This window comes from Thermomyces lanuginosus (genome assembly GCF_041956635.1).
Source record: "Thermomyces lanuginosus strain ATCC 200065 unplaced genomic scaffold VTN49scaffold_24, whole genome shotgun sequence".
In the NCBI taxonomy this organism is placed as follows: domain Eukaryota; kingdom Fungi; phylum Ascomycota; class Eurotiomycetes; order Eurotiales; family Trichocomaceae; genus Thermomyces; species Thermomyces lanuginosus.
The window spans coordinates 464,924-491,961 of NW_027192358.1; the positions used below are offsets into that span (position 1 = coordinate 464,924).

Consider the following 27,038-nt stretch of genomic DNA (forward strand, 5'->3'; position numbering starts at 1 on the left):
AAAAAGAAAAAACAACAGTCTTGTACCGTATAATGGGGAGAAGAGAAGAAGAAATTAATCAAGAACCCTCCCTGCAAACATACTCTGGCTCCGATCCTTGGTTTCGACCTTACGCAGTCCCTTACCCGCTTGGATCGACGCAAGGAGTGCGCTGCGATCTGGCATCCCTGCTGAAGGACCGCCAGCTGGCGCGGCGGGGGCCGGCGCTGGAGGAGGAGGAGGTGGTGGTGGCGGCGGGGCGGCTCCGTCCGCAGGAGGAGCCGGGGGAGCTGGAGGAGCTGCCGGCGGCGGCGGAGGTGGAGGAGGCGGTGGTGATGCTGCACCGTCAGCCGGAGGAGCTGGCGGGGCGGGAGGTGCGGGTGGAGGTGGCGGCGGAGCTGCAGCAGGAGCCTCTGGTGTGGGAGTTGCATTTTCGGATGGTGGCGTCTCTGCAGCAGGTGCAGGTGCGGCGGCCGGCGCCGGGGCAGGAGCCGGTGGCGTCGGTGACTTGGATTCCTCGGTGGGCAGCGGCTTCGGCGGGCCCATCGTGCCAAAGAGCAAACTGGCCAGCTGCTTCGCGCTGCCACCGCCGACGCGGTCGTCGTCCGAGTCTTCCTCGTCGCTCGACTCCGCGACGGACCAGTCGTCGTCGGCCTCCGGGCGAGCCCGCGACTTGCGCTCCAGGGGTCCTGGAATAGCCGATGGCGCGCTCTTCGCGGCTTCCTGCTGCTGGGCAAGCCGGGCGAATGGGTTTGTGGATGGCATTTCCGTCGCTGCAGGCGGGGATGTTGGCGCATGGCTCTCCGCCGCCGCCTGGCTCTGGCTGAGCTGGCGGAAGTAGGGGTTCTTGGACTCGGTCGACGGTGGGCTGCTGATTGCCGGAGGTGCGGGTGCGGCCGGCTCCGGCTTGGGCTCCGGTTCGGCAGGCGGCTCGGGTGAGGACTCTGGCGATAGCCCCCGTGCGGGCTCCAGCGCTGGAGGTTCAGGAGCTGCAGGCGCTGGTGCCGGAGCTGGTGGCTCCGGTGCTGGTTCGGGAGCTGCAGGCTGGGAAGCTGGAGCCGGCGGTGGCGGAAGCACTTGACTCTGCGTCGGTGTGCTGTCCTGCGGCGTAGTAATCACAATCGGCCCTTCATCATCCGAGGAGCTCTCCTCCAGGCTCTCCAGCTCACGCTGCAGCTGCCGTTCTCGCTCCTTGGCCGCCTCCAATTCTGCCCGCTGCGCCGCCAGCCGTGCCTCTCTCTCCTTGGCCTCGCGTTCCGCCTGTTGCTTGCGACGCTTCTCCTCCTGTTTCCGGATCTTGCCCTGACGAACCTCCTCTTCCAGTTGTCGCAGACGGGCTTCTTGCGCTTCCTTTTCTCGCTGGAACTCTTCCTCTTGTCGTCGAGCTTCCTCCCTGCAAAAGAGTCAGCCAATCGCTTGGGAAAGAAACATTCCCGATTGATACGTACTCTAGTCTTCTCGTCTCCGCCTCCTGAGCTTCCTGCTCCTCGCGAATCGCCTGCTCGCGGGCTGCCTGTTCCTCCGCCTTGGTGGCCTCCTCTTCCTTCTTGGTCTCCGTCTGGCCCGCACTGTCCGGTGGGACCTTGCGCGATGGCGGCGCCGGCGGGGGCTTCTTGCCAGCGAGTTTCTGGGCGGCCGAAGGAGTTGTCGAAGGAGTAGTCGCAGGCGCCGGTGACCGTTCATCCGCCAGCCGACGCTGTCGCTCTTGCTCACGACGAGCATCTTCCTCCTCTGCACGCCGCAGGCGCTCTTCACGTTCGCGCCTCTCTCGCTCCTCACGCTCACGCAGAGTCTCACCCGAGTCGACGTGGGGCTTCAGACCAGCCGCGGCCATCCGCTCGGCGATGCGCTTCTGGGCCCGTTCTCGCGCGGCAGCAACCCGCTCTTCATGTGTCATACCAGCAAACGAACGGTCCGAGCCGGCCGATGGTGACGGCGACGGACGCGACGACACGTCGCGTTCTTGTCTGCTCGTCGGCCGCTCGGTCCGCTCTGGCCGTAGGGCTTGCCGCTGCCTGCTTAAAGTTAGCTTTCTGGAACTGCAAGTGCATTCTGAGGAAATAACATACTCTTCCTTGCGAATTCTTGCTGTCCGGCTGCTGCGCTGCAAATCGTAGATAAAGTCTCGGATTGTATCCTCGACTCCGAGACCCTCTTCCCATCGACGTCGCTCGTGCTCCCGAGTCGAGCTCTCTGCTCCCTCCTTCAAGCTGGCTTCCAGGCTGTTCGCAAACTCTCTGACGCTCTCTTCCACATCTCGCGTCATGGCCTCGTTCCGCTCGCGCTCCGCTTTGATCTTGACATTTTCCTCCTCGAGACGACGAGCAGCTGCGCCGTCGTCCTCCGGGATCGACGGCGGCGGCCGACCGGCCAATTCTGCTGCTCGAGCCTGCATCCGGGCGCGAGCGCGAGCCTTGATGCGATCGGCCTCTGTAATGGCACCGCCGGGACCAGTTCCGATAATATTGAGCGCGCTCTCTGGATGCGCCTTGGCGTCGCGCAGCCGGAACAACTCCAGCCTGGCCTCGGCAATGGCCTTCTCCACTTTGCGGACGTTGGAAGCCACTTCCGGAATCTGATCTTGATACGCCTGGAGTTGTCGACGGAGCGACCGACGCTCCGCACCAGAGTCGAGGTTGCGGAAAACGGCGTCCGGGTGAGTGTCGATGTCGTCCTGCACACGCCGGATGCGGTCCATCAACGCCTCCGCTTCGCGGCGGTCGCGGCGGTCCAGTTCTTCGTCCTCCTCAGCCTGGGTCTGGTCGCGGAAATCAACCGCATCCAGCTGAATCTTGACCTCGCGAATCTTCTTCTTGAGCTGCTCCACCGAGAGTTCCTCGTCAGCCTTTTCAGGGGCCGGGGACGTGGGCTTCGATGACGCTCGGCTATCGCCCCCATGGCGTCGACGGGCACTAGAAATGTACGGTACATAATCATCATTGTGTTTGTAAAGAGTAGCGTCCCGTCGGCCAGTGCCAGGCGACGTGGCACCTCCCCGGAAAGAATGATCCTTGAGGTAGCTGACGCCTGTCTTCTGCGGTTCCAAAAACGCGCCGGACGCCTTCCGTTGCTCTGCATCCTGAGACAATAGAGACTTGACCGTGCCGATAGACTCGTTCAAGTTCCTCGTCGACGGCGGAATCAGTTCGGGAGGCAACCGGTTCGGGATGGGATATCCGTTCAGTCTACGATAGATCAAATGCATAGCGACGGCAAACTCATCCATGTTCAGTCTGCCCCGGTTGTGTGGATCAGATAGCGTCCAGATGCGTTCCAGATCCTCCCGACTCAGACCGCTCTGGCCCATAATTTCCTTGGCAGTTTCGCCGCCAATATAGCCCTTGTTGAGGCCATCCCAAGCGCGGAAAAGCTGATCGTAGATCTTCTTCTCCTCCTTGGTTACCGCCCACGGAATCGTAGCGTTACCAGCAAGCCCTGCCGTGGTGAACCCGCCCTCGCGTCCAGGCTGCGGCATCAATTGGTTCTTAAGCGCCTCAAGACCCGGCAATCCTCCTGCGGGCGCATTGACAAAGCCCCATTGACCAGGTTGTCCTGTCGGCTGTGGCGCAAGCCCTGTCGGTTGCGGCGCAAGTGCCGTGTGAGGAGAGAGAGTAGAACCGACGGTCGACGTCGGCATCGGAGGCATCGGAGGGCGAGGCCCATTGTAGCCTGTGGGCTGGGGATTCTGCGGGAGTCCGGTGGGCTGAGGCTGCAGCTGTTGGCTTGGGAAACCTGTCGGCTGAGGCGCCAAGCTCGGCATCCCGGTTGGCTGCGGCTGGAGCCCCGTCGTTTGATTGTAGAATCCCGTGGGTTGGGAAGTAAGCTGCGACAGCAACTGGGTATTCGTTGGTTGCTGTGGTTTCGGCTGCTGCACTGTGGGTGGCGCGGAGGTGTTCTGCAGCGGCGGAGTATCGAACTTTGGAGCATTACTCGGCGGCGCAGGGCTTTCTGTGTCGGGCACGCCAAAGGAGATGATGTCGACCATGCTCGAGACCTCGTTCTTGATGCGCTCCGGCAGGACATCGGGCAATTCCTTCTTTGTCAATCGTAGATTGCAGAGGTACATTGCAAGGGCAAATTCCGGGAAAAAAAGAGACCCTGACTTGGTAGTATCTGACAGCACCCTAACCGACGTCAGCTAAAACCCTCTTCGGCTACTTGGCCATATGCATACCAGATCTTTGACAGTTCATGGCCGGGGAGTTTTGAGCGCAACAGGATCTCCTTTGCTTTTTCACCTAAGATCTGGTCAGCCGGCGCATGCTTCTTCACAAACCAGCCCTGACAAATCCAACATACCATCCAGTGTCTGACTATCACCAGCAGCAGCCTTGAAGAGCTGCTCGAACTTTGCCTGATCCTGCGCGGTGATAAACGACAGCCGGATATTCGGAATTCTCGAGCGTGGCTTCGATTGCGTTTGTTGCGATCGACCCGAGCCATCCGCATCCTGGAACGACTGCGCAATCTCCGAGGAGGTCTTGCCAGTGGAGGTAGGCGGCGCGGAAGACGTGGGCAACTGCAGAGTCGGCACGGGTGGCTGCGACGACGAGGGCGGCTGCGGAGCCGATGTCGGGAAGCCGGTGAATTGGGGCTGAAGTTGCGACGGCTGTGGTGGCTGCAATTGCTGTTGCTGTTGTGGTGCCTGGCCATAGTTCTGCCACCCCTGTTGCTGCTGCTGCTGCGGGGGGTGAAGTCCCTGACCACCGGGAAACCCGGTGAATTGAGGCTGCAGCTGACCACCAGGAAATCCAGTCGGCTGGGGCGCCAACCCAAACTGCTGCTGGGGTTGGGAGAACTGCGAAAAGCCCTGTTGTTGCTGTTGTCCGAATGGCGAGGTTTGCGGTTGTCCCGGGCGGGCACTGTTGGTGCCGCCCAGGTACGAGTTGGACGAGGAATACATCAGGGGGCGAATCGCGACATATGACGGGATAAACCACGAGTCCGAACACCACGCTGGAGCTAGACAAGTGACAAACAATGAGTGGGAGGAATTGAGTGAGGAGCACGAGGGACGGGCTGCGGCCTGGGGATGACGACCAGGCCACAAGGCCACAACGCTAACCCGACTTGGTAAGCTGGATGCCTCAGCGGCTAGAGCTCCCCACTCTACCCGGCGAATCCGGCTGTTTCATTTCAGCTCTTTAAGGAGTCCATGGAGAGGTTAATATTTAGGTTTGCGATCTTCAATTACAGGTTCAGTTCTCAGCAGATCAGAGGAATCGACACAATCATCGCAATAACGCCGTCATCTCTACTCGACATCCCAAACGCCAGGCCCACGTGCACCATGACCGTATCAAGCATAGAAGGGATAAATTGAAATAGATTCTCAGATGCCATCCTGAGTTCCATTCTGTTGTTGACCGGCGGCCCCGACCATCTTCCGCAGCTCATACTCCTTAGTAAACTCGCGGGAGAGCGTGCCAAGGTCCTTCACCAGGTCGTGGCATGCGGCCAGCACGGCCTCCTTTGGAGTGATCTGCCCGTCAGTCTGGACACGCAGCTCCATTTTATGCTCGAGAGGATGAGGGACCTGCCGAGAATCCGTTAGAATAATGCCCAAACTGGTAAGGATGAAGGAGACATGTTCATACCCGGTAAGCGGAGAAAGTCACATGTCGATTTTGCAATAGGCGAGAGCGTAGTAGGTTCCCAAGGGTGTGATCCTCCTTGTTAATGATAAACATCGATGTGGAAGGAGTCCCTGGAGGTTCCTGTCAGTGTCGATGGGAAGGGACGTATGGGTTGGCATACGAGTATCGGTCTTCTCCTCGATCTTTTTCTCCCCCTCGGCGAGGATAAACGACTCAGACCTAGAAACGTTAGCTACAGTCACGCTCAGGTATTCATCAGATAAATCAAGTAGAAAGCAAGCAAAGGCATCGGACTTGGGCTTCAAGTTCTCCGCATTCAGCGGAGTCTCAAACGTCAGAACATCAGAACGGAACTTTGCGCGCAGCAAAGCCCGTACCTCATCTGACAAATGTTTGTTTTTGGTAGTATCCGACATTGGGTAGGCTGATACGAACTGAAACACACACAGGAAAGAAATCGGAGAAATCCAGATGAATAGAGAAGTAACATCATGATAGGAATCGAGAAGTGTGCATGCTCCATGCCCAGTGAATGGATCCCAGCCAGAACCCGCATAGAGCGCAAACGGTGAACAAGAAACTTTCCATATCAAGCAGAAGGAAAAGCGAAAAACCACTCCATACCTATCTGGAACATTCATGGTTGCCGACTTCACTTCCAGATGTCACAACGGCGATTCGATCACTGATATAGACCCAACGCGCGGACCGAAATCAAGAAAGTCGAGAATATAATCAAGTACAGTTCTCTTTATTGAGGGCACTCTTCCTTCACTGAGTCTGTGACAGGGCCGAAGCAGCAACGATAATCGACGGACTCAAAAATCCAACACGGAGTCCCGACGACGCGAGCTGGTCAACCGGAAGCGGGGCCGGTATAATCAGGGAATCAACCGGCAATTCCCTTTGGAAGAGTTCCGACCCGATATTCGATGTATATATAGGCCGGGCCGTGTGTGGCGTCGTAAGAGGTTTGAAGATGGTTTCGAACGCGGCGAAGAGCGGCACGACAATGCACATGCGGGTTGAAGATCTTATCAGCACGTGATTTATCTTATCTACTCAGTAGCTTTATCAGCATTCTCAACTCCCCAGGAGTCTGGAACGTCGAGGCGCTTGACGACTTGCTCAGTACTTCTGAATCGAAGGTAATTTTGTGATTAGACTATGTAGTAGTCTATGAATCTATCCTCAATTACTCCGAAGCACCACGCAATAACGAACTCATCTGGTCTCATTAAATACATGAAGTATGAGTGCAAGCTCAACGAGTTTGCCATAAGAAACGGATGAATCAATGCAAATGAGCTATCCGATGGAAAAGATCAACGCCCTAGAAGAGAAAAAAAAAACATTTAATGTCTCAAAGACGCCGGGTTGTCCAAGCATGTACTCGCCCAAGCAATAATTCGAACAATGAGGTGGTAGTCCTCTTGAGTAGGAAAACAAATAAGAAATGAAATGTTCGGTGAAAGGAGAGGACGTACGAAAATGAATGGCTGTCGGTGTCTCGCGGGCCAGTGCAGACACCAAATGCCAAAAGGGATCAATCGACCACGGGCCAGAGGCCGTCAAGCGCGGACCCCTCCTTCTTCTCCTTTTTGCCGCCCTTCTTTTTCTTCTCGCGTTTCTTGACCAGACTGGCCCATCCTTCCTCATCATCGTCATCCGACGCCGCGCCCGAGCTGGACTGCGGTCCCGTGACGTTAGAGAGCAACGTTGACTTCCGCTCGGAAGGCCGCGACGTCTGTGGCTGGGCCAGGAACGACGACGGCCGTTGGTTCTCATCATTCCAGGGCCGAGTAGATGCGGTAAAGGTGGAGGACCGGCGGGCTCGGTTGGGGTCTGCACCCGCACCCACACCCGACACAGGGCGGTACCGAGGCGCGAGGCCCACATTGCTGCGTTCAGATGGCGCAATCGAGGGCGCATAAGCGGGTCCTCCGCGCGGTGTCCCTGGACGATTGTTGGGATCAGGGAAGAATGAGGACGCTCGGTTGTTGTTGTTGTTGGCGTTCCATCGAGAAAGACCCGGATCCAGCATGCTGAATGTGCGTTGGTCAGACTGCGGAGCAAACTGTGGCAGATGGAACGAGGACGCCATCGACATGGGCCGCACATTGAGAGAGGGATTCTGAGGCGCCTGAGAAAATGCACCAGGTGTCTGCGACTGCGGTGGTTGTTGCATGGGAACCATCCCTTGCATTTGCATCATCTGCTGCATCATCTGCACCTGTGTTTGCATGATCTCGGCCATTTGTTGCGAGATCTGCAGCTGCGCCTGTTCGCCAGGAGACATCTGCTGCACCGGCTGCCCAAAACCGCCCGACACGTTGTTCCACATCGGAGAGGGACCAGGGCTCGAGCGGTCCATGGCCATATTGGCAGCCATGGAGTAAGGCCGAGGAATACCGCTCATAGCACCTCCTGGTGGGTTCGGGCTGCCCCGCCGCATCGCGCGCGCTCGCTCCTCGTTCGCAATGACTCCGACCAGTCCACCCGGAGGTAGTCCAGGGGGAGTCCCGCCTCCCATGGCTAGGCTCTCGCGGTTGGGTTGATTGACTAGGGACGCCCCGATGTAGGGATCCTTGGGTAGGTTGCGAGCAAAAACTGGGAGGCTCCCTCTTGAACCCGGACCGTCCCCGGCGATGGAAGCGGAAGAGCTCATGAAAGATGAGCGCAGGTTCGGGTTCGAATTAGACATGGCTAGCCGCGTGGGAGGGCGATTCTTGTTTGGAAAGCCATGCGCAGCAAGAATGCCCAAGGGAATGTCCTCGTCATCATCGCTGCTCTTTCCGGCGTCCGGCTTGTCGTCCGAGAGGCCCAGCGTCGATAGACGGGGGGCCAGATTAGAAGCACTACTGCTACGCGCCTCATGGCCCAACACGCGCGGCGACTCGGGTCGCTGAAACGGCGGCGGGTCATCCTGCTTCCCAATGACCTTTTTCATCTGCTGGCGATACACAGCCAAATGTGCCTCCTGCTTGCGTCGCTGTCGTGCCGCGGCTTCTTTCATCTCAATTTCCTCGTCATCCTCATAATTACTATCTTCGTCTGACGAGTCGTTTAATCCCTCGGCCTTTCTCAACTGCCGTGAGAGCTCCTTCTGTTCTCGATAACGCTCAAATTGGGCCGGGGTCATGACTTTATTATTATTAGATGGGGGGTTGTTGGCTAGGCTGGCCTCGTATCTCGAGGCCAGCTGTGCAGCGGAGAAGAAGTCGTCGGTTTTGTCCTCTTTCTTGTTCTCGGTTGGACTCTTTTTGAAGAGAGGAGTATCCTCATCGTCCTCATGGTCCTGATTGTTTTCAGTCACCGCTGGCTGAGTATTCCTTCTGGAGTTGACAAACGACTCCCGGACAATCTTGGCATCGATATCTTCCACCACTGACACGCGGCGAATGCCCCGGTCTGTGGACGCCCGTTTACGCCGTGCGAGTCCCGGGGACGGCGGAGACGAGTCTTGCGCCGATGAAGCCGGCCTGGATTGCGAAGGGGCCTGTGGCTTCCGGTTTACTGAGAATCCTCGCTCCGAGTCCTCAGCCGGGCTCTGGAATAACCCATCAGGGGAAGTCGGGCTCACGGCGGAGGTGGGAGACGCGACGGCATCTATTGCATGGTCGACGTTGGAGGATATTGAGAGTGGTGGGCGGTCTGCTTGTGCCGGTGCCGACGGGGGCGCACCAGCTGCTGTGTTTGCATGTCCATTATCCTGCACGCTCACACCGTTAGAGGTGTAGCCGTTCATAGTGCCGTTGCTCGTCCGTACCGGCTGTGATTGCTGCTGCAAAGCGGCCATGCTTCGCCGTTTTCCGATGTTGTCGAACATGTTACTGAAACCGTCGTCCGCGTCCACACCCAAGCTCAGACTGGTGTCCAGGCGCGGTGGTGTGGCCGTACTGACGGAGCTGACCGTTGTCGCTCGGTCCCGCGGCGAAGCTGGGGTCGATTGCTGCGCCGGTTGTTGTGCTTGTGGTGGCGGTGGTGGTGGTTGTTGCGTCTGCTGAGATTTTGGTGGTGTGGGTAGGCGGCCAGGCTTGCTCCCAAAGGAAAACGTCCGATTGCCTGCACGGATGGAGAATAACGGAGAAGATTCGGACACGGGGGGCATGGGAACATCGTGGAAGCTCCGCGATGAATCCTGTTGAATGGATGGGTCACCGGAGGAGGGTACCGTGGAGGCGGAGCTCAATCGGGTCGAGGAGGAGCTGTCGTAGTAACCAGCGGTGGACGTAGAGTTGTTTGTGCTGCCGCTGACTCTGACAGACGCATCAGTTATCCTGGCTTTTCTTGTAAATGACTTGGCGACACATGAATGGACCTACCGATTCTTCAGCGGAGTCGGCTTATCAATGCCGGCAAAGATGTTGTCATCTTTGCCGTCATAATCCTCGGCGGGACGATTGTAATAGCTCGCATGTTGCGGGCCCTTAAACGGCGCTGCCGTGGCGGCTGGACGCTCTAGGACACGGAACGAGGGCTCGGGCGGGTTTTCGACCTCATCCAGGGCATTGCCGTGGGACTTGCGCCGCGCGAAGCCTTTGGGTAGCTTGATCGGCATTGGCGGCAGCAGCGAGCGAGACGGCCACGGGGATCACTGTGAGGGCCCCTGGGTACAGCGGTCACTCTGGTCGGCTGTGACCAGGGATCTTCAACTGGCACCAACCCCCGGTTCTAGCACAAACTGCCGGGATCAGCGTGCCAAAATACACCGTTGAGCCGCAGGCCAAACGAACGACAGCTCCAGGGCGAAATTATCTCGTAGAGATCGGTCAGAGACCGTGGCAACGAGTGAGGTGTGCACAAAGGGTTTTTGCCGTGGTCCTGTGACCCGGCGGAGTGGTGCAGGCGGACAGCGACAGGGGGACAGACAGGGTCGTCCTTATGATTGCGAGCAAGGGAAAAGAAAGACTAGAAAGGAGAGACGGGGAAGACGACAACGAGGGGGAGAACGCAGGAACGGGAAGCAGAAAAGTCCACAAGAGGGCGGGAGGAGTGTAGCGAGAGAGACGATCCCGGTCCAGGGGGCGTGTTTACGTTTTCGGCTGCGGATCTTCTCACCAGCCACAGGTGGAAGATCTCGATGGTTCGGAGAATGAGGCCAGGCTTTTTATTTTACTCGGCAGTGCGTGATGATTTGCGGAGCGATTTTCTTCGACTACGGGGTCGCATTCACGACTGGGCCTTGCGCTGGATAATGGATCCGCGCCTAAGTCGATCGAGCCATGGTGGATGGGGCTTGTTCTGCCCAAGTTACATGGCAGAGAGACTATTCAGCTGTGGGTTTGGGAGGGCATCGCATGGCGACTTTTTTTTTTTTTTATTCTTCTAATTGTTGATTGTTTGGCGCCTGTGGAAGAACAATGCAGAGGAAGAATGCTTCGTTTCGATCATCAAATAAAACGAGAATCACATCAGAGAAAAATATGTATACTCCCTCTCGTCATGGGAACAGCTCCTGCCCAGGTTGGATTCTTGGGTGATCAGTTGTCCGATCATCCAATCCCGTGCATCTGCAAATCCACGCGCGGTTTCTGAATTTAGCAGTCGGCGGTGATGCAAATCGGGTTTTCGACAAGATTTGCAAGACAGACAATTTTCAAAGCCCTTCTGGACCATTCGATTCCTGCCACTGTCTCAGTTCAGGAGCGCAGCCATCGCCCAATCAACCGCAGGGGCGCCATGGTTGCAAGAATGCGGACAGGGACGGGGAATGGCAAGGGCATGACTAAGGGGTGACTAAGCACGAAAAACGCAATGAGATCAACTGGCTTAGGTGGAGTTTGGCATGCTTGTCGATCCGTTTCAGACCAACCAAGGTAGGGCCCAGGGTTGAGCCGAGCTGGGTCAATTCCGCATGCATCCAGTGTCCAAGCGCAGATTCCGAGGTTCCAGGGACGATACACATGCGACAGGGCTTCGTAGGCTACTCGGTAGCATTCCATGGACACAAGTGATAAACATCAATTCTCACTCAGATCAGTTAACTAAGTTATTAGATTTGATTTACGGTAGGAATGGAGAGTAGTTTCCCGGGCCAGCGGAAAAACGGCCATGCAGAAACCAGGACAAATTGAAATCCGCCATGCCGATCCGATTAGATTAGATTTTCAGACGCATACTACGGAATAAAGCTTAAATCACAAGCTCCCAGCTATTCAGCATACGTGCCCTCCATGATGATCGATTCCTGTGGCCGCCCAGCCCCGATCAACGCCACACCCGCAGGAACCCGCACGTCACGCACCTTGAAGCATCCAAAGGCTGTCAGCTTCTGCAGAGCGGGGCAGCTGCGGAAAATTGACGCCACCAGAAAATCGTCCAGTGACGTCTGGAAGGAAATGTCCATCTCCCGCAGCCGAGGGTACCGCTGGTCCGCGTGGAACACTTGCTCGAACGCTTCGTGCGAGATGTGCCGGCACGAGCTGATGTTCAGCACCTCCAGCCGCGACCCGGAGTGCTGCATCAGCGCCGCGATGCCCTGCGACGCCAACCCAATGGGTTCCTCGGGCCCGTCCGGGTTGGCATTGTCGACGTCGCGCGTGCTCGACAAATCAACAAAGCGCAGAGCAGGGTTGTCCCATTCCGTAAAGAGGCGCGTGTAACCTTGGTCCGTGCAGACCGAATTGTCCGCCAGACGCAGTTTCTCCAGCTGCCGGCAGTGTTGGTGGATAGCATCCAACAGCCGATCATCCGTGTCTCGGAAGCTCTGCAGCGAGAGTGTGCGCAGCTTGGGTCCTCGCTGCTCGACGAGATGGACGACTTTCTCCGGCTGCGTGGGACGGATAAACTCGAGCGATAGGTGCTCAAGCGCCTCCATCCGCGAGATGGCATCGAGAGCGCCATCGCCGAGCTTCCAGCAGGACTTGAGTTTGAGACGCCGCAGGTTGGGACAGTGGGTGGCCAGTGTTGCCACGGTCTCGTCGTCAAACGAACTGTCGAGGTTCGACAGCTTCAATGTTTCGAGCTGTGGTCCCAGCTTGATGAGCAACTGGCGCCAGCAGCCATCAGACACCAGGTTGGTGGCGTCTAGATAAAGATGCTTAATGCGCAGAGGCCGTCCCATTGCATATTCTAGCACGCTGTCCTTTAACTGGCCAGCGAAGCGTAGATTGACATTTACGAGACGCGGCATGCACATGAAAATGCGCTCAAAGTCCTCGGTTTCCAGTTCTACTTTGGGTCAGCCTTCCCGCGACAGGGATGACCTCGGCAGGAACCTTACTGGCACAGTCATAGATATCGATGGACTCCAGGTCCGACCGTAGGAACAATTGGAGAGTGCGAGGGGTGATGACCCGCCTCTTGGACAAGATTTGGCTCAGTCGACGGAGGAGGTTTGGCGGTAGATCTCCGAATTCCTCAATGTCATTGATATTGTCCGCCACTTTCTACATTGAATATGAGTATGATTGCACCTCGCAGTGTCCATAGCGAGCCTACCTTGGTGCACATCTCTGCAAGACTGACCGCTCCGGGCTGGGCGAAGCCATCCAGCAGTCGACTCTGATTCTTTCGACGCGAGATTCTAGGGCCCGTCTTCTTTGGCTTCTTTTTCGCATCCTCCGCCTGTAGTTCTTTGGAGCACTTGGTACACAAGAGACCGCCATTGGGCCCAGTCTTGCTGTATGCCGTGACCGTGAAACGCTTTCCACAGAGCTCGCAATTTTCAAGCTGACCCGGGACCGGTAGCGATTTTTGGTACCACATCTCCCGGGCCAGCAAATCGTCATCTTCACTCGAGCTGCATCCTTGGGCTGCCCTGCGTCGCGCATACTCTTTACTTTTCTTGATTTTTTGCAGCGCTGCAGCTTCCTTCCGCTTGCGCTTCTTACGCTCCTCAGCCGTTTCCTCAATCTCTTCATTGTACTCCTCGTCCTCTACTTCCTGCTCTTGCTGCTCTCTCGCAGCCTGGCGTTCCGCCTCCCGCCGGCGCCGTTCCGCATCCAGGCGAATCTGGTACGCAGAGATGTTATTGGACTATATTTCGATCCTTCGTCAGCGCCTCCTCCGATGGACCTTGATGAAATTCATCGCTGCTCACAGCAAGAAAGTCTGTCAGAGCGGAGTGCCTGAAAGATTAGGCTGGGTTAGGTCTTCATTGCGCCTGAAGGGAGAAGATTCTGAACTCACGGGCCCCGAATCGAGTTCCCGCGTCTCGTCGTCCGGTCCGTCATTTCGGCCGATGTTCACCTTTGTAGATTTGTATTGTGGTTCGGCCAGCTCGAAGCTCCGAGTTGTGGCTCTAGTTTAGGTCCTCCCGAGATCACAGGATTTCGCGGCATTTTCGCGTTCCACTTAACGCGAGACTCGTCTTGCTGCCTACGCGGCTGACTCAGCAATTGGCTCCTGATTGGCCGGGGAACGCACCCTCGATCGCGGATCGCTCTCATTCACCTGTGCAGACACGGCGGCTATGCGTTTCCTTTCTGGGGCGCTCAAAATCTGTTCTCCTTTTCACAATTCAACGCGACAGATTGCCCAGAGTCCCTCATCATCAGTGCACTGATCGAGGCATCTTGTTTCCAAATCAGAACGGGCCTTCCCGTTATCGCACTGCCAAGTGGGTCCAGTGGATCCGCTCCCCTTTCCTGCAGCCAATCTTCCCGTGGACTGGGGAAAGATGCGTGACTGAACATAGGGCTCTTGCCTGATCAGAATTCTTCTCACTGCTCAAAAAGAGCCTCTTGCTGCCAGATACAGAGAGTCCACTTCTGCAATCCATTCATTCCCAAAAAGGCTGAGGACTGGTCAGCTGGAATAACGTGACAAGGCTGAGCTGATTCGACAGGGAAGAAAGCCATGGCAGCAAGGCGCTCCTCCGCGAGGCTTTCCCGGAGGAATCCCGGCGAACAGTCAAATGAAAGCATATCAAACACACAGTTTGAAGTTGCCATCCCATTGCAGTCCAACCCATCATCCATTGCTTCGTCGGACTCGATGTCGGCCGACTCCAGCTCCAGTCCCCGAGGCAGCACAGAACACACGCCAATGACCAGCACAGCGCCGACTCCCGCATCCTCGGCCAGCAACGCGCAGCCACGACGGAAGAGGGTCAATGCGTCGGCCCGCATGCAGCAGCTTCAGTCGAGCTCGCTCTCTTTGACCGCGGGCAAAAAGAGGACAGCGGAGGAACTCCCTCAGGAACAATCCGATGAGGCGTTGGCCCGAGAACTACAGCTCCAAGAGTACGAGGCCACGGAGTCAAAACGTCCCAGACTGTCCGAGCCAAACAGCAATGGGCTGTTGAGCGGTCCAAACCCACGGTTCAAAGATGAAACACCGAATAACGATTTGTCCAAGGGCCGCCTGTCGCAGCGGGCAGCGCCGGTCGACCCTCCGCTGTCCCCGGCCGACTCCTTTTCTGCCATAGAAAACGTAGACGATTTGGACTCCTTGAGCGACTTGTCCGATTTGGGGAGCGCATCCGAGTTTCCGGATACGGATTCGGATTCTGATTCAGTTGATGAGATATCGCGGCATCGGGGTTGGAGGTCGGGCAGGCGCGCGGGTTGGGACAGCGATTATGCAGACATGGGTCGCAGCCGCCGGGTAGGTCGCATTGAGATAATATTTTGGTGGCACCGAAGGGCTAACAGATCTAGGCTCGGAATGAGCGGCGGAAGCTTGAAGAGCAGCATCCCTCGATTCTGACGATGTGGAAAGAATTGGAAGAAATGCCAACAATCACCCCGGAGCCGGCACAGCAGCCACCAGGAATCACGCGCAAGCTGAAGCCGTTTCAGTTGGAGGGTTTGAACTGGATGATGCGCCAGGAGAAAACGCAGTATAAAGGGGGCTTGCTGGGTGACGAGATGGGGATGGGCAAGACCATCCAAGCTGTCTCTCTTCTGATGTCGGATTATCCGGCCGGCAAGCCGTCTCTGGTTGTTGTTCCGCCTGTAGCCTTGATGCAGTGGCAGTCTGAAATCAAGGTGCGCCGTAACTCGAACCTGTCGCTCACAGTCAGTGCTAATGGTCGCAGGAATATACCGACGGCAAGCTAAAGGTTCTCGTCTATCACAATTCGAATCCTAAAGTGAAGCGCTTGAAGAAGAAGGAGCTTGAAAGCTACGATGTGATTATGATTTCTTGTAGGTCATACTGTGCGACTCGGTGACGCTCGCTGACGTTGTAGATTCGGGACTGGAGTCGATTTATCGCAAGGAGCTCAAGGGCTGGAATCGAGACGATGGCATCGTCAAGGAAGACAGTACGTGCTGGAGCTTTCGATCTTGCATTGCCAACCCCTGACATAGAAACAGGTGTGATCCATGCAATTCACTATCACAGGCTGATTCTTGATGAAGCGCATAACATCAAGGTAGACACTGACTATTCCTCATTGTGACGTACGGTGGCTGACACCTGCAAAGCAACGGACTACGAGTGTGGCACGTGCTTGCTTTGCTCTGAAAGCGACCTACAGATGGTGCTTGTCTGGCACGCCCGTGCAGAATCGGATTGGCGAGTTCTTCTCGCTTCTACGGTTCTTGGAAGTACGGCCATTTGCATGCTATTTCTGCAAGTCCTGCAGTTGCCAGCAGCTCCATTGGTCTCAGAATTCGCAAAAGAGATGCAACCACTGTGGACATAGGTATGAGAAACAAGCTCTTTGGTCTGACGGAACGTCAGCTCACTGGTTTGCAGCGGCTTCAGCCATGTGTCGGTATTCAACCAAGAAATTCTCAATCCTAGTACGTTGCCCACCCCTGCCGCCCAGTTCAGAGGCTAACTTTGCTAGTCACTGAGAGAAACAACCCCGAGGCCCGCCAGGACGCTCTGCGGAAGCTTCGTTTAATCACCGACAAGATCATGCTTCGACGAGTCAAGAAAGATCACACGTCCTCGATGGAGCTCCCACCCAAACGGTATGTACATGTGCACGTAGGCGGGAAGATCAAGTAGTGACGAGTTGTCAGCGTCGTCATCCACAACGAATTCTTCGGAGACATCGAGCGTGACTTCTCCAGGAGCATCATGACGAATTCGACCCGGCAGTTCGACACCTACGTCAGCCGGGGCGTAATGCTGAACAACTATGCCAACATCTTCGGTCTCATCATGCAGATGCGGCAGGTGGCGAACCACCCGGATCTGATCCTGCGCAAGAACAGCGAGGGAGGGCAGAACGTGCTGGTGTGCAGTATCTGCGATGAACCAGCTGAGGAGCCCGTCCGGTCGCGATGCCACCATGACTTCTGCCGGCAGTGCGTCAAGGAATACCTGCGATCCTTTGACGCCCATACGGTGGTTGATTGCCCTCGCTGTCACATCCCGCTGTCGATCGATCTGGAGCAGCCAGACATCCAGCAGGAGGAAGAGGCTGTCAAGAAGAACTCGATCATCAATCGGATTCGCATGGAGGACTGGACGTCGTCGACTAAGATTGAGATGCTCGTCTACGACTTGTACAAGCTGCGAAGCAAGAAACAGACACACAAGTCCATCGTCTTTTCGCAGTTCACGTCGATGCTGCAGTTGGTGGAGTGGCGGCTGCGGCGTGCAGGCTTCAACACTGTCATGCTGGACGGGAGCATGACGCCGGCACAGCGCCAGAGCTCCATCGACCATTTTATGAACAACGTCGACGTGGAGGTGTTCCTGGTCTCGTTAAAAGCTGGAGGTGTGGCCCTAAACCTGACCGAGGCGTCACGCGTGTTCATCGTCGATCCGTACGTCTTTTTCCCCTCCAATTGAGCAACCGCGTGCTAACGATGATCAGATGGTGGAACCCGGCTGCAGAATGGCAGAGTGCCGACCGCTGCCACCGCATCGGTCAGCGCCGTCCGTGCGTCATCACACGACTCTGCATCGAGGACTCGGTCGAATCGCGCATCGTAGCGCTCCAAGAGAAGAAAGCCAACATGATCAACGGCACGATTAACAAGGACCAGGACGAAGCGTTGGAGAAGCTGACGCCTGAGGACATGCAGTTCTTGTTCCGAGGGTCGTAATGTTGAAATTAATGATCTTGCCTGTTACTGAGTATGGTAACGGTTAAGCTCAATGTCATGTATGGCTACAATGTTGCCGGGACTTTTAACACACTACATGGCTTTTACGAATCTTGTCCTCTGTATGAGTTCTGCCAATTGAAAGGTCAAAATTTTCTCGAGTCGACAGTCGGACGACTCGAACGAAGTCGTAACCAGTTCCATCCATTACTCAGGGGTCCAGGTAAAGAGAGACCTGGATGGTGGTTGACTTTGGGTTTCGGGTGCCCACGGAGCTCGGGACGGACCGAAGCACCGCCTTCCCATCAGATAACCCTAACCCTAATTCGGCATCAAACTTCCACGGCCAGAACACGTGTTGTTGCAAGTGATTGCAGGATGAGGAACCGTGCAGTGTCCTGTAGAGGAATTGTGTTGACAATGAGGGCATGGTCTAACTTTGGGCTCAAATGAGGGAAAGGGTTCCGAGGTGTGGTGGCCTGACCGCTGAATGATAGGTAGCATTTGAGTTCCTAACCATCGAAGATCTCGTCTGTCCTTAGGACTTACACTATCCGTATTGAAACAGTACGTGTAAGTAGGTTCGAACAGATTTGATAAACTCATGGTGGTTTTTTGCGAGCTAATTTGAGATGGTGGCGGCATCGGCGACGTTTCCAGTCTCCTTATCGTTGATAATACAATGGAGAGAATTGGTGAAAGGAACAGCCTTTGCCATATGCCTCGTCCATGCGAGCGTTTTGATTTGATCGGGGGAACAAGCATTCGCGGGTGATGTTGACTGTCCAGGTAAGTAGTGGAGGTATCGTGTAGATTGACTGCGTTGAACAGTATCATTGCGATTATGCTTGGAAGACTGCCGATGGCAGTCAATAAATGGATACCAGCCTACCAAGATATGGCTCAGCGGCATTCATGTGCGAGCCGACGTCGAAGTCCCTGTTCAAATTCAGACATGGAGTGGCGTCTATGCTCATACTGGGATCTGGCGGGAACGCTCTACGTCGACTTGACGGCGTCAACGACCAGAAATCGTCCTTTACATGCAAAGAATGCATGGCACGTCAGAGGCAATGTTTCAACGGCTATGGAAGGACGAGAAACGGAGCTGATGCATGATCATCCAAGCGCCATTCTCAGTGCCAACAACCTGCGCAACGCCCTCTTTCATCAAGAACAGTACAAAGAGGGAGGGCCGATGCATCGACAGACTGCGGATAGATTGGAGACGGCACTTTGGCCAAATCATTCCAAACACCCTTGGATTTTATTCTCGAACGAATGATGAATTACAATCCCCCCTGAGCGTTGCTGTAGCTTAATTCTCCGGTAGATAGTTACGGAACTGTGCATATATTAGCTGTACGAAAGTGTACAAACGAGTTGTTTACACTGCCAACAGTCGAGGCTTGGATGGTCGTATCGAAAACCCCCGAATCAATTGAATGGCTTGCGCTAATGGTTTTTGCATCGGATATCGATTTCTCGGGCTTGGCTTTCCAAAGGTCCCATTCGGGCCGAGCCCCGAAATGCGACTCTGAAAGAACATCGGCATGTGATTCCCACCCCGTTCGATCCTGTGGCCGGAATTGATTGAATGAACTATGTACTGATGATGACCACACATTTTCCATCCATCCATTGAGTTGTACTCCGCCGGAGAACAAGCCGAATGCAATAAAGAGTGACGTAAGATGAATCGATGCTACCCAATCTGACTCTGAGTCGCCGCCAGGAACGGAAAGGGACGCGCGTCCTTTGTGGTCCAGAACGTTAGTTATTCGTGGCTCCAGTCTGGCAGCGAAAATACGTTGATAAAGTTCCTGATTGTTTTGGTCCTACGAGAACCCCAGGGGTACACTTAAAGTTTTCGATCCATCCTGGCCATGAACGATTTTTACTGCATTGCTCTAGCAAAGTCATGGCACCGATCTCTGTTGTCTCCAACGTCCGGCCCAGACGGCAGTCAAACAAAGTCTCCATCCATGCTGGGAGGAATTACCTATAGATCTGGGCACCCAGTGATACTACTTCGTCACACTGCAGATCCGTGCATTGGGCCAGTGCTGCATGCATGTATCGACTACTCGTGCGAATGTTTGTCGCACGAGTAGACAATAATCGCGTGAATCAACGGCATCCATTGCCACCGTGTGAGCTCTCTGTACTGTGAACAGCGGAGGCTTCGCTGCCGCATGACGTTCCATATCAAATTTTTTTAGAGTCGATAAAGCAATCCGATTATCCGTCCTCCATATAGCGATGGACGACGGAGGACGCAGCGTCTCCGAGCGCACGGGAAGGTCCGGCAGGGGCATTTCCCGTGCCTGCCCGATTTAGAACATGGGACGCGCGGCACTATTGACCCCACTGGCCAACAAGGGAAAAGCGCGATCGCCACGGGGCCGAAATGGGGAACAAAGTTCTGGAAAAAGCTTATTGAGATGCCAAGACGGGCAACCATCACGAGAACCAGCCGGGCAGTCAGCTGCTCCGGGCCAGCCGACCTCCGGCAGCAGGAAGAAACGGTGCAGGCGGACGGTCTTAATAATCATCCGGGCCCCCAAGGAGCCCCGTCAATAGATAATAATCCAAGTTCTGCCCTAATTCTGCAGTTCGTGTTGAGACAGCGCGAGTTCATAACAGCGGGATCTTCGTGAACGCCCGTGCCCGTCGATTTCTTGGCACACCCCCCGCACACGTCATCGAAAGAAGAGCCCAGGTTTTCCCATTCAGGAAATCTTTTGAAGGAGACAATCTCGAGTTGCTTTCCATCCGAGTATGTGCTCGGTGTTGAGCGCCTGTCGTCATTTCGGGAACTGACAGCAGCAGTCCAATGCATGCTACAGAGGCCGAGGAGGAGCCACAGATGCCTCCGGAGAATCAACCAGCAGGGGGCTTCGACGACACGCCCATTCCCTGGGCGCCGCCAGGGTACACCCTGAAATTTACCTTCCATCGCGCCAACAACCTCCCCTTTGCCGATTTCAATTCCTTCTCGTCAGACCCGTATATCGTGGCGCAGCTGATTACCGACCTGCCGCGCCGGCACAAGCAGGATCCGCTCTTCCTCTTCCGCACGCCGACCGTTCGCCGGGACACCAACCCGGTCTGGGAGGCGCAATGGATTGTCGCCAATGTGCCTGCCTCCGGCTTCTATCTCAAGTGTCGCATTTACGATGAAGACCCGGCCGACCATGACGACCGCCTGGGCAATGTCCATGTGGTCGTCGATGGCATCGACGACGGCTGGGAAGGCATCCACCAGCAGGCGTTCCCGGTGCGGAAACGCTCCGGAAGCAAACGCGCGTACGCCATCCGCTCCGTAGCGGCGGCACTCTCTCGAAATCGAAAACTGGACGCCGAGTTGATTCTCAGTGTCGAATGCCTCGGCCGGACCGAGGGGGATAACGGCGGCCAAATGTACACCGTTGGCCCAATGCATTGGTTCAAGCATTTTTCCCCGCTGATCGGTCGGCTGGTCGGAACGTCAGCGGCCGCGGACGACCACGACGGAAGCGGGAGGGCTTTGACATACAAGTAGAGTACCCCCCATCCTCAGGATTATGCTCTTCTTCGCTCTCCCAGGGGTGAATTGGAAAACTGAGTAGATGTTTTTTTTTTTCTTTAGTTTTCCGGCCGTTCAGATGCAGCTCCGCGGCCCCGTGCCGTCCGTGCTGTATCATCGATATGTCGAGTTCCGGCCGTTTGTCGCCGGCATGTTCACCTCCAAAACACTACGAGGCCGCATCTTAAACCGTGCGCTGCACCACCAGCATGCGCGCATCTACAACTTTGACCGTAGCACCCTGTACGGCCAGTTCCCGGAACCGTCGGTGGACGTGACGCGACACTTTTTGGAGTTTGTCGACTACGGCCGCGGCGGCCGTATCTTCACCTACGTGCTCACGCTAGATGGGCAATTTCGATTTACGGAGACAGGCAAGGAGTTTGGAATCGACCTTCTTAGCAAGCACACCATGCACAGCGATGTGTCCATCTACATTGCCTTTTCCGGCGAGTTCTTTGTTCGGAGGCGAAAACATCACCACCGCGCCAACGGCAGCCGTGGTTCAAATTCGACGGAGGAAGAGGCGGACTCCTCCAAAGATCCGTCCATGTACGAGCTGATCATCGACAACGACAGCGGGACATACCGGCCCAACGGTACGCTGTTGCCCGTCCTTCGCGAATTTCTCTCGTCCAACTTTCCGGAGCTCCACATCACGACGCTAGACTGCCAGGCCGATGCGGACCGGATGAACCGCTTAAAGGAGGAGCGCCGACAGATCAAGGCCCAGTCCCGCGCGGGCGTCGTCTACCTACAGCCCAAGCTCGGCTCCGAGTCGTCCTTGTCCAGCTCGGATGAGGAAGAGATGGCCATCCGCGCCGGCCAGCCGGGCAAGGCACGGAGCGAACTGCGCCAGCAGCTCCATGACGCCAAAAATGTCAAGGACAGGTATCGGCGCTGGCTAGAGGAGCAGCCATAACGATGAAGGGACAGTTGACGGCTCGCGTCGCGACGGGACGCGGGAGTAGTTGTGTCAAAAAGTTCCGGCATGCGCGCATCACTCGTTTCGACTCGTTTCAGTCAATCGGCCATCGGCCAAAACCATTTCACGACTTCATTTCGGTGATACCATTTAATCGTTAATCTGTAATCTCAGTCGCAGCATCTGTCATGCCTGTATTTCTAGTTACTGAATAGGAGTACTGTTAATGAGCATCCGAATTCATCACCCGATATTGCTTCTTTGTTTATCCGGGCTTGTGCAGACGCCGAACACGGCGATTTTCCCGCAGACGAGTCATAAAAAATTCAGCAATCAGCATTCGACAGGCCTTTCCCGGTATTATTCCATCAATCCCAGTAGAATTCTTCATTGTTTACCCGTCCGCTGGCAGCGGTCTGTGTAGTGTTGATTTCGTTTGGCCCCCTCCAATCCCTGCCGCCGCTCTCCCACTCTCCGCCTCCGCTTCCATTTTCCATCTCCGACAAGCCGTCTCCGCCCCTCGATCTTATTTTGCGTCCTCCTCTCGATATCCAGACCGTTTTGCGTGCCGATATTTCGAGGCGTTCCGGTGTCAAATTTTCATTTCAGCGCTGATTGTCTTGCGCGCTCCGTGTTGTGCCTCGTGACTGTTTTCTCCCCCATGCGCCACCCGGTCATGACCTGACCGAAAGGCAAAAGGGTATCAGGGGGTTTACAGGGACCAGACTCTAATCACAGCGCTCGTTATTACAATTTGAATCCCACAAATAGAACATAGAGACTCATCCCGTCGTTTCCATCATCTCTCAGAGTTGTCGCGCCGCTATCCGCTGTCCATGCTAATTCCCATGTCCGCCTCCATTGCATTCCCCCCCATGACTTGATCCTAGGCAACAGGATTGCAGAGAGAGAAAGATTGAAAGATGGGAAACGTTAGTTCGCGCATCGACGACTCGGGCTCCCTCTTCTTCAAGGATCAGAATAGATGTAAGTGACTGCGACCCGGGCTTTCGGGCGACGACGACGACTGACAAACTGGCGGAACGCGCTCTAGTCACTATCTCTAATATCACCGTCACCACTGGTCGCGGTCGCGTGCTGCTATCGATTAGCCCAAACGCATTTCCGGCTACGAGATATATCGCCAAGCGGGATGCCGCGGATGATGGCCCGATCCAATATGTTCAGGTACGAGGTGGCAGGCAGCCTTGGATTCGCGCCGTTAGCGTACTGACCGTGATCGCTATCTCCAGGACCCCGATCCTCCCGTAACCGCACCGCCGTCGTTCCTTCTCCGGCTGTCAAATGAGGAGGATCTCGTCTTCAACTTCACCTTCATCATCAGACAGACGCAAACGGGACAGGTATCCAGCTCGACCGTGAACGGCGTGACGACATCGCTCCCAGAGACCGTAGACACGACCCTCACCCGCCTGACGTTTGCCCATGCATCCAATCTGAAGGAGCTCGATAATCTGATTACGTGCGAGTTTCACGCCAACCCGAACCTCCAGAACAACGAGAATGTGCAACTGGTCGGCGACTACTCGACAAGCGGCTGCCCGTCCGTGCAGTTTAACTGGTCATGGACGTGGAAGCCGCCCAAGGCCGTCGAGGACAGGGGCGGCGGATGGCGCAACTGCTGCAGCTTCTTCGACTATGATCAAAGGGCGAACCGGTTTAACACACTAGCCAACATGACCTTTTGGGTGCAGAACGCTGTGCGGCCGCTGCCCAGTCCGCAACTGTTAACGTCGCCGAAGCTGGACATTCCCGTTCCCGCGCGCAACCGGATACCGTCCTCTCAGTCGGTCATGTCAAATGGAAGTGATGCGGATGGTCCGTTGAGTGTGACTGGACGGCCAGGAAGCCCTCCTGAAGCGGGCGATATCGCACCTCAGCCGCAGCCGGCTCCAGCTCCAGCGCCCGCTCCAGTGAAAGTGGACCTTCCTTTCCGGCCAGGTGATGACGTGAGTGCGGTGGAAGACGGTCCCCTTTTCCGTGCCACCATGAAGGCGCTCGAACAAAAGACGGGGAACATGCGCGTCAGGATCAAGAAGGTACTCAAGAAGGCCGAAGCGGCTCACCAGGCGCAGATTTCGTTCAACGAGGCGATGATCGCCTTCATCTCGGCGCTCGACGAAGCGTCCAGTTCCAACGCCCATGCCATCCAGCCGGCCATGGAGCACTACTTTGACAACATTGCGCGGCAGATCCTCGACTATGAGCAGGCACACGCGACGCACCTGCAAAAGATGGTGATTGATCCGTTGACCAAAGTCTACAATAACGACATCAAGCAGGCCGAATCGAAGAAGAAGGACTTTGACGAAGAAAGCCGCGATTTCTATGCCTATGTCGGGCGCTACCTAGGCCAACGGCAGGATTCACTCAAGGAGAAGAAGCGCGCCGAAAGCGATTCCAAGTACCAGGCGAAGCGACGTAACTTTGAGCTGAAGCGGTTTGACTACTCGTCGTTTATGCAGGATCTGCACGGAGGACGGAAGGAACAGGAGGTTCTCTCGCACCTGACCAAATACGCCGAGGCGCAGGCGCGGAGCTTCCTCTCGACGGCGCAAAAGGTCGAGGAGTTGATCCCGCAGCTCGAAGCGCTGATTAGGGAGGTCGACCAGGCGGAGAAGGAGTTTCAGTTCAAGCGTACCGAGCGCGAGGAGAAGCGGCGGGCACTGGAAAAGAGCACTCACCCATTTATCGATCCGGAGTCGTTCTCCGCGCCGTCAGCGAATGGGGTCACCGAATCCGAGCTGAACCGGGCGGACAGCACGGGGTCGCAGCTGCGGAACGTAAACAGCAGCACGTCGTCAGTGGCGTCTCAAGCAGCGACCAATCCCACCGTAGGAGGAGGTGCCGGCACCGCCGCCACGAATCGGTTTCGAGGAATCCGCGATCTCGAAGAGCGCGATCCCTCCGTCACGGGCGATAAGTCACTGGGCCCGCAGAGGAAGGAAGGTCTGCTCTGGGCTTTGTCGCGACCAGGGTCTCACATTGATCCAAAGGGAATTAACAAACAAGCATGGCACAAGTAAGTTATTTTGTAGCCTCATGTTGGATCGATCTTCTAACGATGGGGCGCAGATTCTGGGTCGTGCTGGACCAGGGCACTCTTTCCGAGTACAGCAATTGGAAGCAGAAGTTGGATCTACACATGGAGCCCATCGACCTGCGTATGGCCTCTGTGCGAGAAGCGCGCAACGCAGAACGTCGGTTCTGCTTTGAGGTGATTACGCCGCAGTTCAAACGCGTCTACCAGGCAACGTCGGAAGAAGATATGAGCAACTGGATTACTGCGATCAACAACGCGTTGCAGAGCGCGGTCGAGGGCCGCAGCGTACCGCCGTCCGTGCCACCATCCGCGCAGAGTGACAATGGCTCTATCGGGCGGATCGGGTCGATTCTGACGGGCAAGAGCTCTTCTTTTTCGGAGAAACATTCGTCGTCGTCATCGGCGAACAACAACAAGGACATGGTGAGCCGACGGACCACCGTTGGGGCGCGGCCCAGCTACATACGCAACGACAGCAACAGTTACGAGGACAACCCTGCAAAGCTGCTGCAGACGATCCGGGAAGCAGATCAGGGAAACCGGTGGTGCGCGGACTGCGGGACGTCGATCAAGGTGGAGTGGGTATCGATCAACCTGGGAATCGTGCTGTGCATTGAGTGCAGCGGGATCCATCGGTCGCTGGGGACGCATATCTCCAAGGTGCGGTCGCTGACGCTGGACGTGCACTCGTTCTCGAACGACATTGTGGAGATTTTGCTGCAGGTGGGCAACCGGGTCAGTAACATGGTCTGGGAGGCGACGCTGGACCCGAGCCAAAAGCTGCCGCCGTCCGCGTCGCGGGAGCAGCGCCTGAAGTTCATCACAGCCAAGTACAGCGAGCGTGCGTGGGTGCGGCCACACCACCTGCCGCCAGACGAGGCGCTGCTGTCGTCGATCAAGCGCAACGACATCCAAGGTGTGCTGCACGGCATCGCTCTGCGCGCCAACGTCAACATCACAGACCGATCGCGCAACACGCACGCGGTGTTCCTCGCGCTTGCGGCCGCCGACCCGGCAAGTCCGTCGCCCACAAACACCACTCCGACCTCGATCTCTTCCGCCAATACAAAGGCCATCCCCTTCCCGATCGCCGAGCTCCTCGTGCAGAACGGTGCGGAGATTCCAACCACCCCAGCGCCCATCCCGCTCTCCCCAGCAGCACAGCTCTACCTCAACCAGCGCACCGCAACCGGCCTACCGCCTGCGGGGCCGTCGTCGGGTGGCAGTGGCGGCAACGGACTATTGAAACCGGGCGACGCGCTGAACTCGAACCCGGCACCGTCGTCACCCGACTCGAAGGAGCGCGAGAAACTCCAGAAGCGCGGGAGTGCCGGCGCGCGGTTTGCAGGCAAGATGGTGTCCTTGGGAGGATGATTCATCTTTACTCTCTGTCGATCTAATGTGTCAGGAGGCTATATAATATCTTGTTTTGAATGGTGGTCATGCTCTGCTAACTTCTCTTTTGTTGTTCTTTTTTTTTTTTCTTTTTGTTTGCCATGACGATGTGATGTATTATGATGATGATATTGATTTATGAGTACGTAGTGAGTTATGTGTCTATTCAGGTCTAATATCTTTTGTTTTGATTCACAAATGTCATGAGCGGAACTACTTACGAGTACAAAATCTGTATATTGGTAGTAAGTCTCCCTATTCATTGGCTCGACTACCTACCTACCAGCCTCGCCCGCCCTGTATATGAAGTCACATTACAGGGCAAAATTCGTAGATTGAAATGCCCTGTCAACCATATCGGAACCAGATCATTGAGTAGGTCCTCACAACTCTTCAGGTCCCCCCCCCCCCCCAAAGTATTCATTAAATGTGGTAGGAAAGTAGCAACAGGTACCTATATACGAAAGTACAGATCATTATACATACTCGGGACCAAACGACAGCCCTCGTCATTGAGGAAGAAAAAAGGGTCTATACCAGAAATTCAACGACG

General features: G+C 55.9%; 8 protein-coding genes across 8 annotated transcripts; 3 read left to right on the forward strand and 5 right to left on the reverse strand.

Moving 5' to 3' along the window:
• Window positions 1-54: 54 nt before the first annotated feature.
• Window positions 55-4,882, reverse strand: VTN49DRAFT_2103 (uncharacterized protein; the record flags this gene model as incomplete). The annotated part of the gene is made up of 5 exons (XM_069409792.1): window positions 55-1,372; window positions 1,428-1,994; window positions 2,049-4,103; window positions 4,154-4,217; window positions 4,279-4,882. The coding sequence occupies 5 exons, from the start codon at window positions 4,880-4,882 to the stop codon at window positions 55-57; spliced, it is 4,608 nt and encodes a 1,535-aa protein (XP_069269860.1).
• Window positions 4,883-5,311: 429 nt separating this feature from the next.
• Window positions 5,312-5,992, reverse strand: VTN49DRAFT_2104 (uncharacterized protein; the record flags this gene model as incomplete). The annotated part of the gene is made up of 3 exons (XM_069409793.1): window positions 5,312-5,515; window positions 5,577-5,686; window positions 5,737-5,992. 3 exons carry the CDS (start codon window positions 5,990-5,992, stop codon window positions 5,312-5,314), a joined length of 570 nt encoding a protein of 189 aa, XP_069269861.1.
• A 355-nt stretch (window positions 5,993-6,347) lies between these two features.
• VTN49DRAFT_2105 (uncharacterized protein) lies at window positions 6,348-6,596 on the reverse strand (the record flags this gene model as incomplete). The annotated part of the gene is made up of 1 exon (XM_069409794.1): window positions 6,348-6,596. One exon carries the CDS (start codon window positions 6,594-6,596, stop codon window positions 6,348-6,350), a length of 249 nt encoding a protein of 82 aa, XP_069269862.1.
• Window positions 6,597-7,122: 526 nt separating this feature from the next.
• Window positions 7,123-10,137, reverse strand: VTN49DRAFT_2106 (uncharacterized protein; the record flags this gene model as incomplete). Its single annotated transcript, XM_069409795.1, has 2 exons — window positions 7,123-9,835; window positions 9,902-10,137. 2 exons carry the CDS (start codon window positions 10,135-10,137, stop codon window positions 7,123-7,125), a joined length of 2,949 nt encoding a protein of 982 aa, XP_069269863.1.
• A 1,593-nt stretch (window positions 10,138-11,730) lies between these two features.
• On the reverse strand, window positions 11,731-13,753 carry VTN49DRAFT_2107 (uncharacterized protein; the record flags this gene model as incomplete). Its single annotated transcript, XM_069409796.1, has 5 exons — window positions 11,731-12,749; window positions 12,802-12,967; window positions 13,020-13,556; window positions 13,621-13,648; window positions 13,710-13,753. 5 exons carry the CDS (start codon window positions 13,751-13,753, stop codon window positions 11,731-11,733), a joined length of 1,794 nt encoding a protein of 597 aa, XP_069269864.1.
• A 625-nt stretch (window positions 13,754-14,378) lies between these two features.
• On the forward strand, window positions 14,379-17,533 carry VTN49DRAFT_2108 (uncharacterized protein; the record flags this gene model as incomplete). The annotated part of the gene is made up of 10 exons (XM_069409797.1): window positions 14,379-15,128; window positions 15,182-15,511; window positions 15,562-15,670; window positions 15,715-15,789; window positions 15,842-15,900; window positions 15,953-16,173; window positions 16,227-16,273; window positions 16,321-16,447; window positions 16,499-17,251; window positions 17,302-17,533. The coding sequence occupies 10 exons, from the start codon at window positions 14,379-14,381 to the stop codon at window positions 17,531-17,533; spliced, it is 2,703 nt and encodes a 900-aa protein (XP_069269865.1).
• A 2,836-nt stretch (window positions 17,534-20,369) lies between these two features.
• On the forward strand, window positions 20,370-22,023 carry VTN49DRAFT_2109 (uncharacterized protein; the record flags this gene model as incomplete). The annotated part of the gene is made up of 2 exons (XM_069409798.1): window positions 20,370-21,073; window positions 21,165-22,023. 2 exons carry the CDS (start codon window positions 20,370-20,372, stop codon window positions 22,021-22,023), a joined length of 1,563 nt encoding a protein of 520 aa, XP_069269866.1.
• Window positions 22,024-22,949: 926 nt separating this feature from the next.
• On the forward strand, window positions 22,950-26,464 carry VTN49DRAFT_2110 (uncharacterized protein; the record flags this gene model as incomplete). The annotated part of the gene is made up of 4 exons (XM_069409800.1): window positions 22,950-23,013; window positions 23,081-23,214; window positions 23,280-25,069; window positions 25,123-26,464. 4 exons carry the CDS (start codon window positions 22,950-22,952, stop codon window positions 26,462-26,464), a joined length of 3,330 nt encoding a protein of 1,109 aa, XP_069269867.1.
• Window positions 26,465-27,038: the final 574 nt, after the last annotated feature.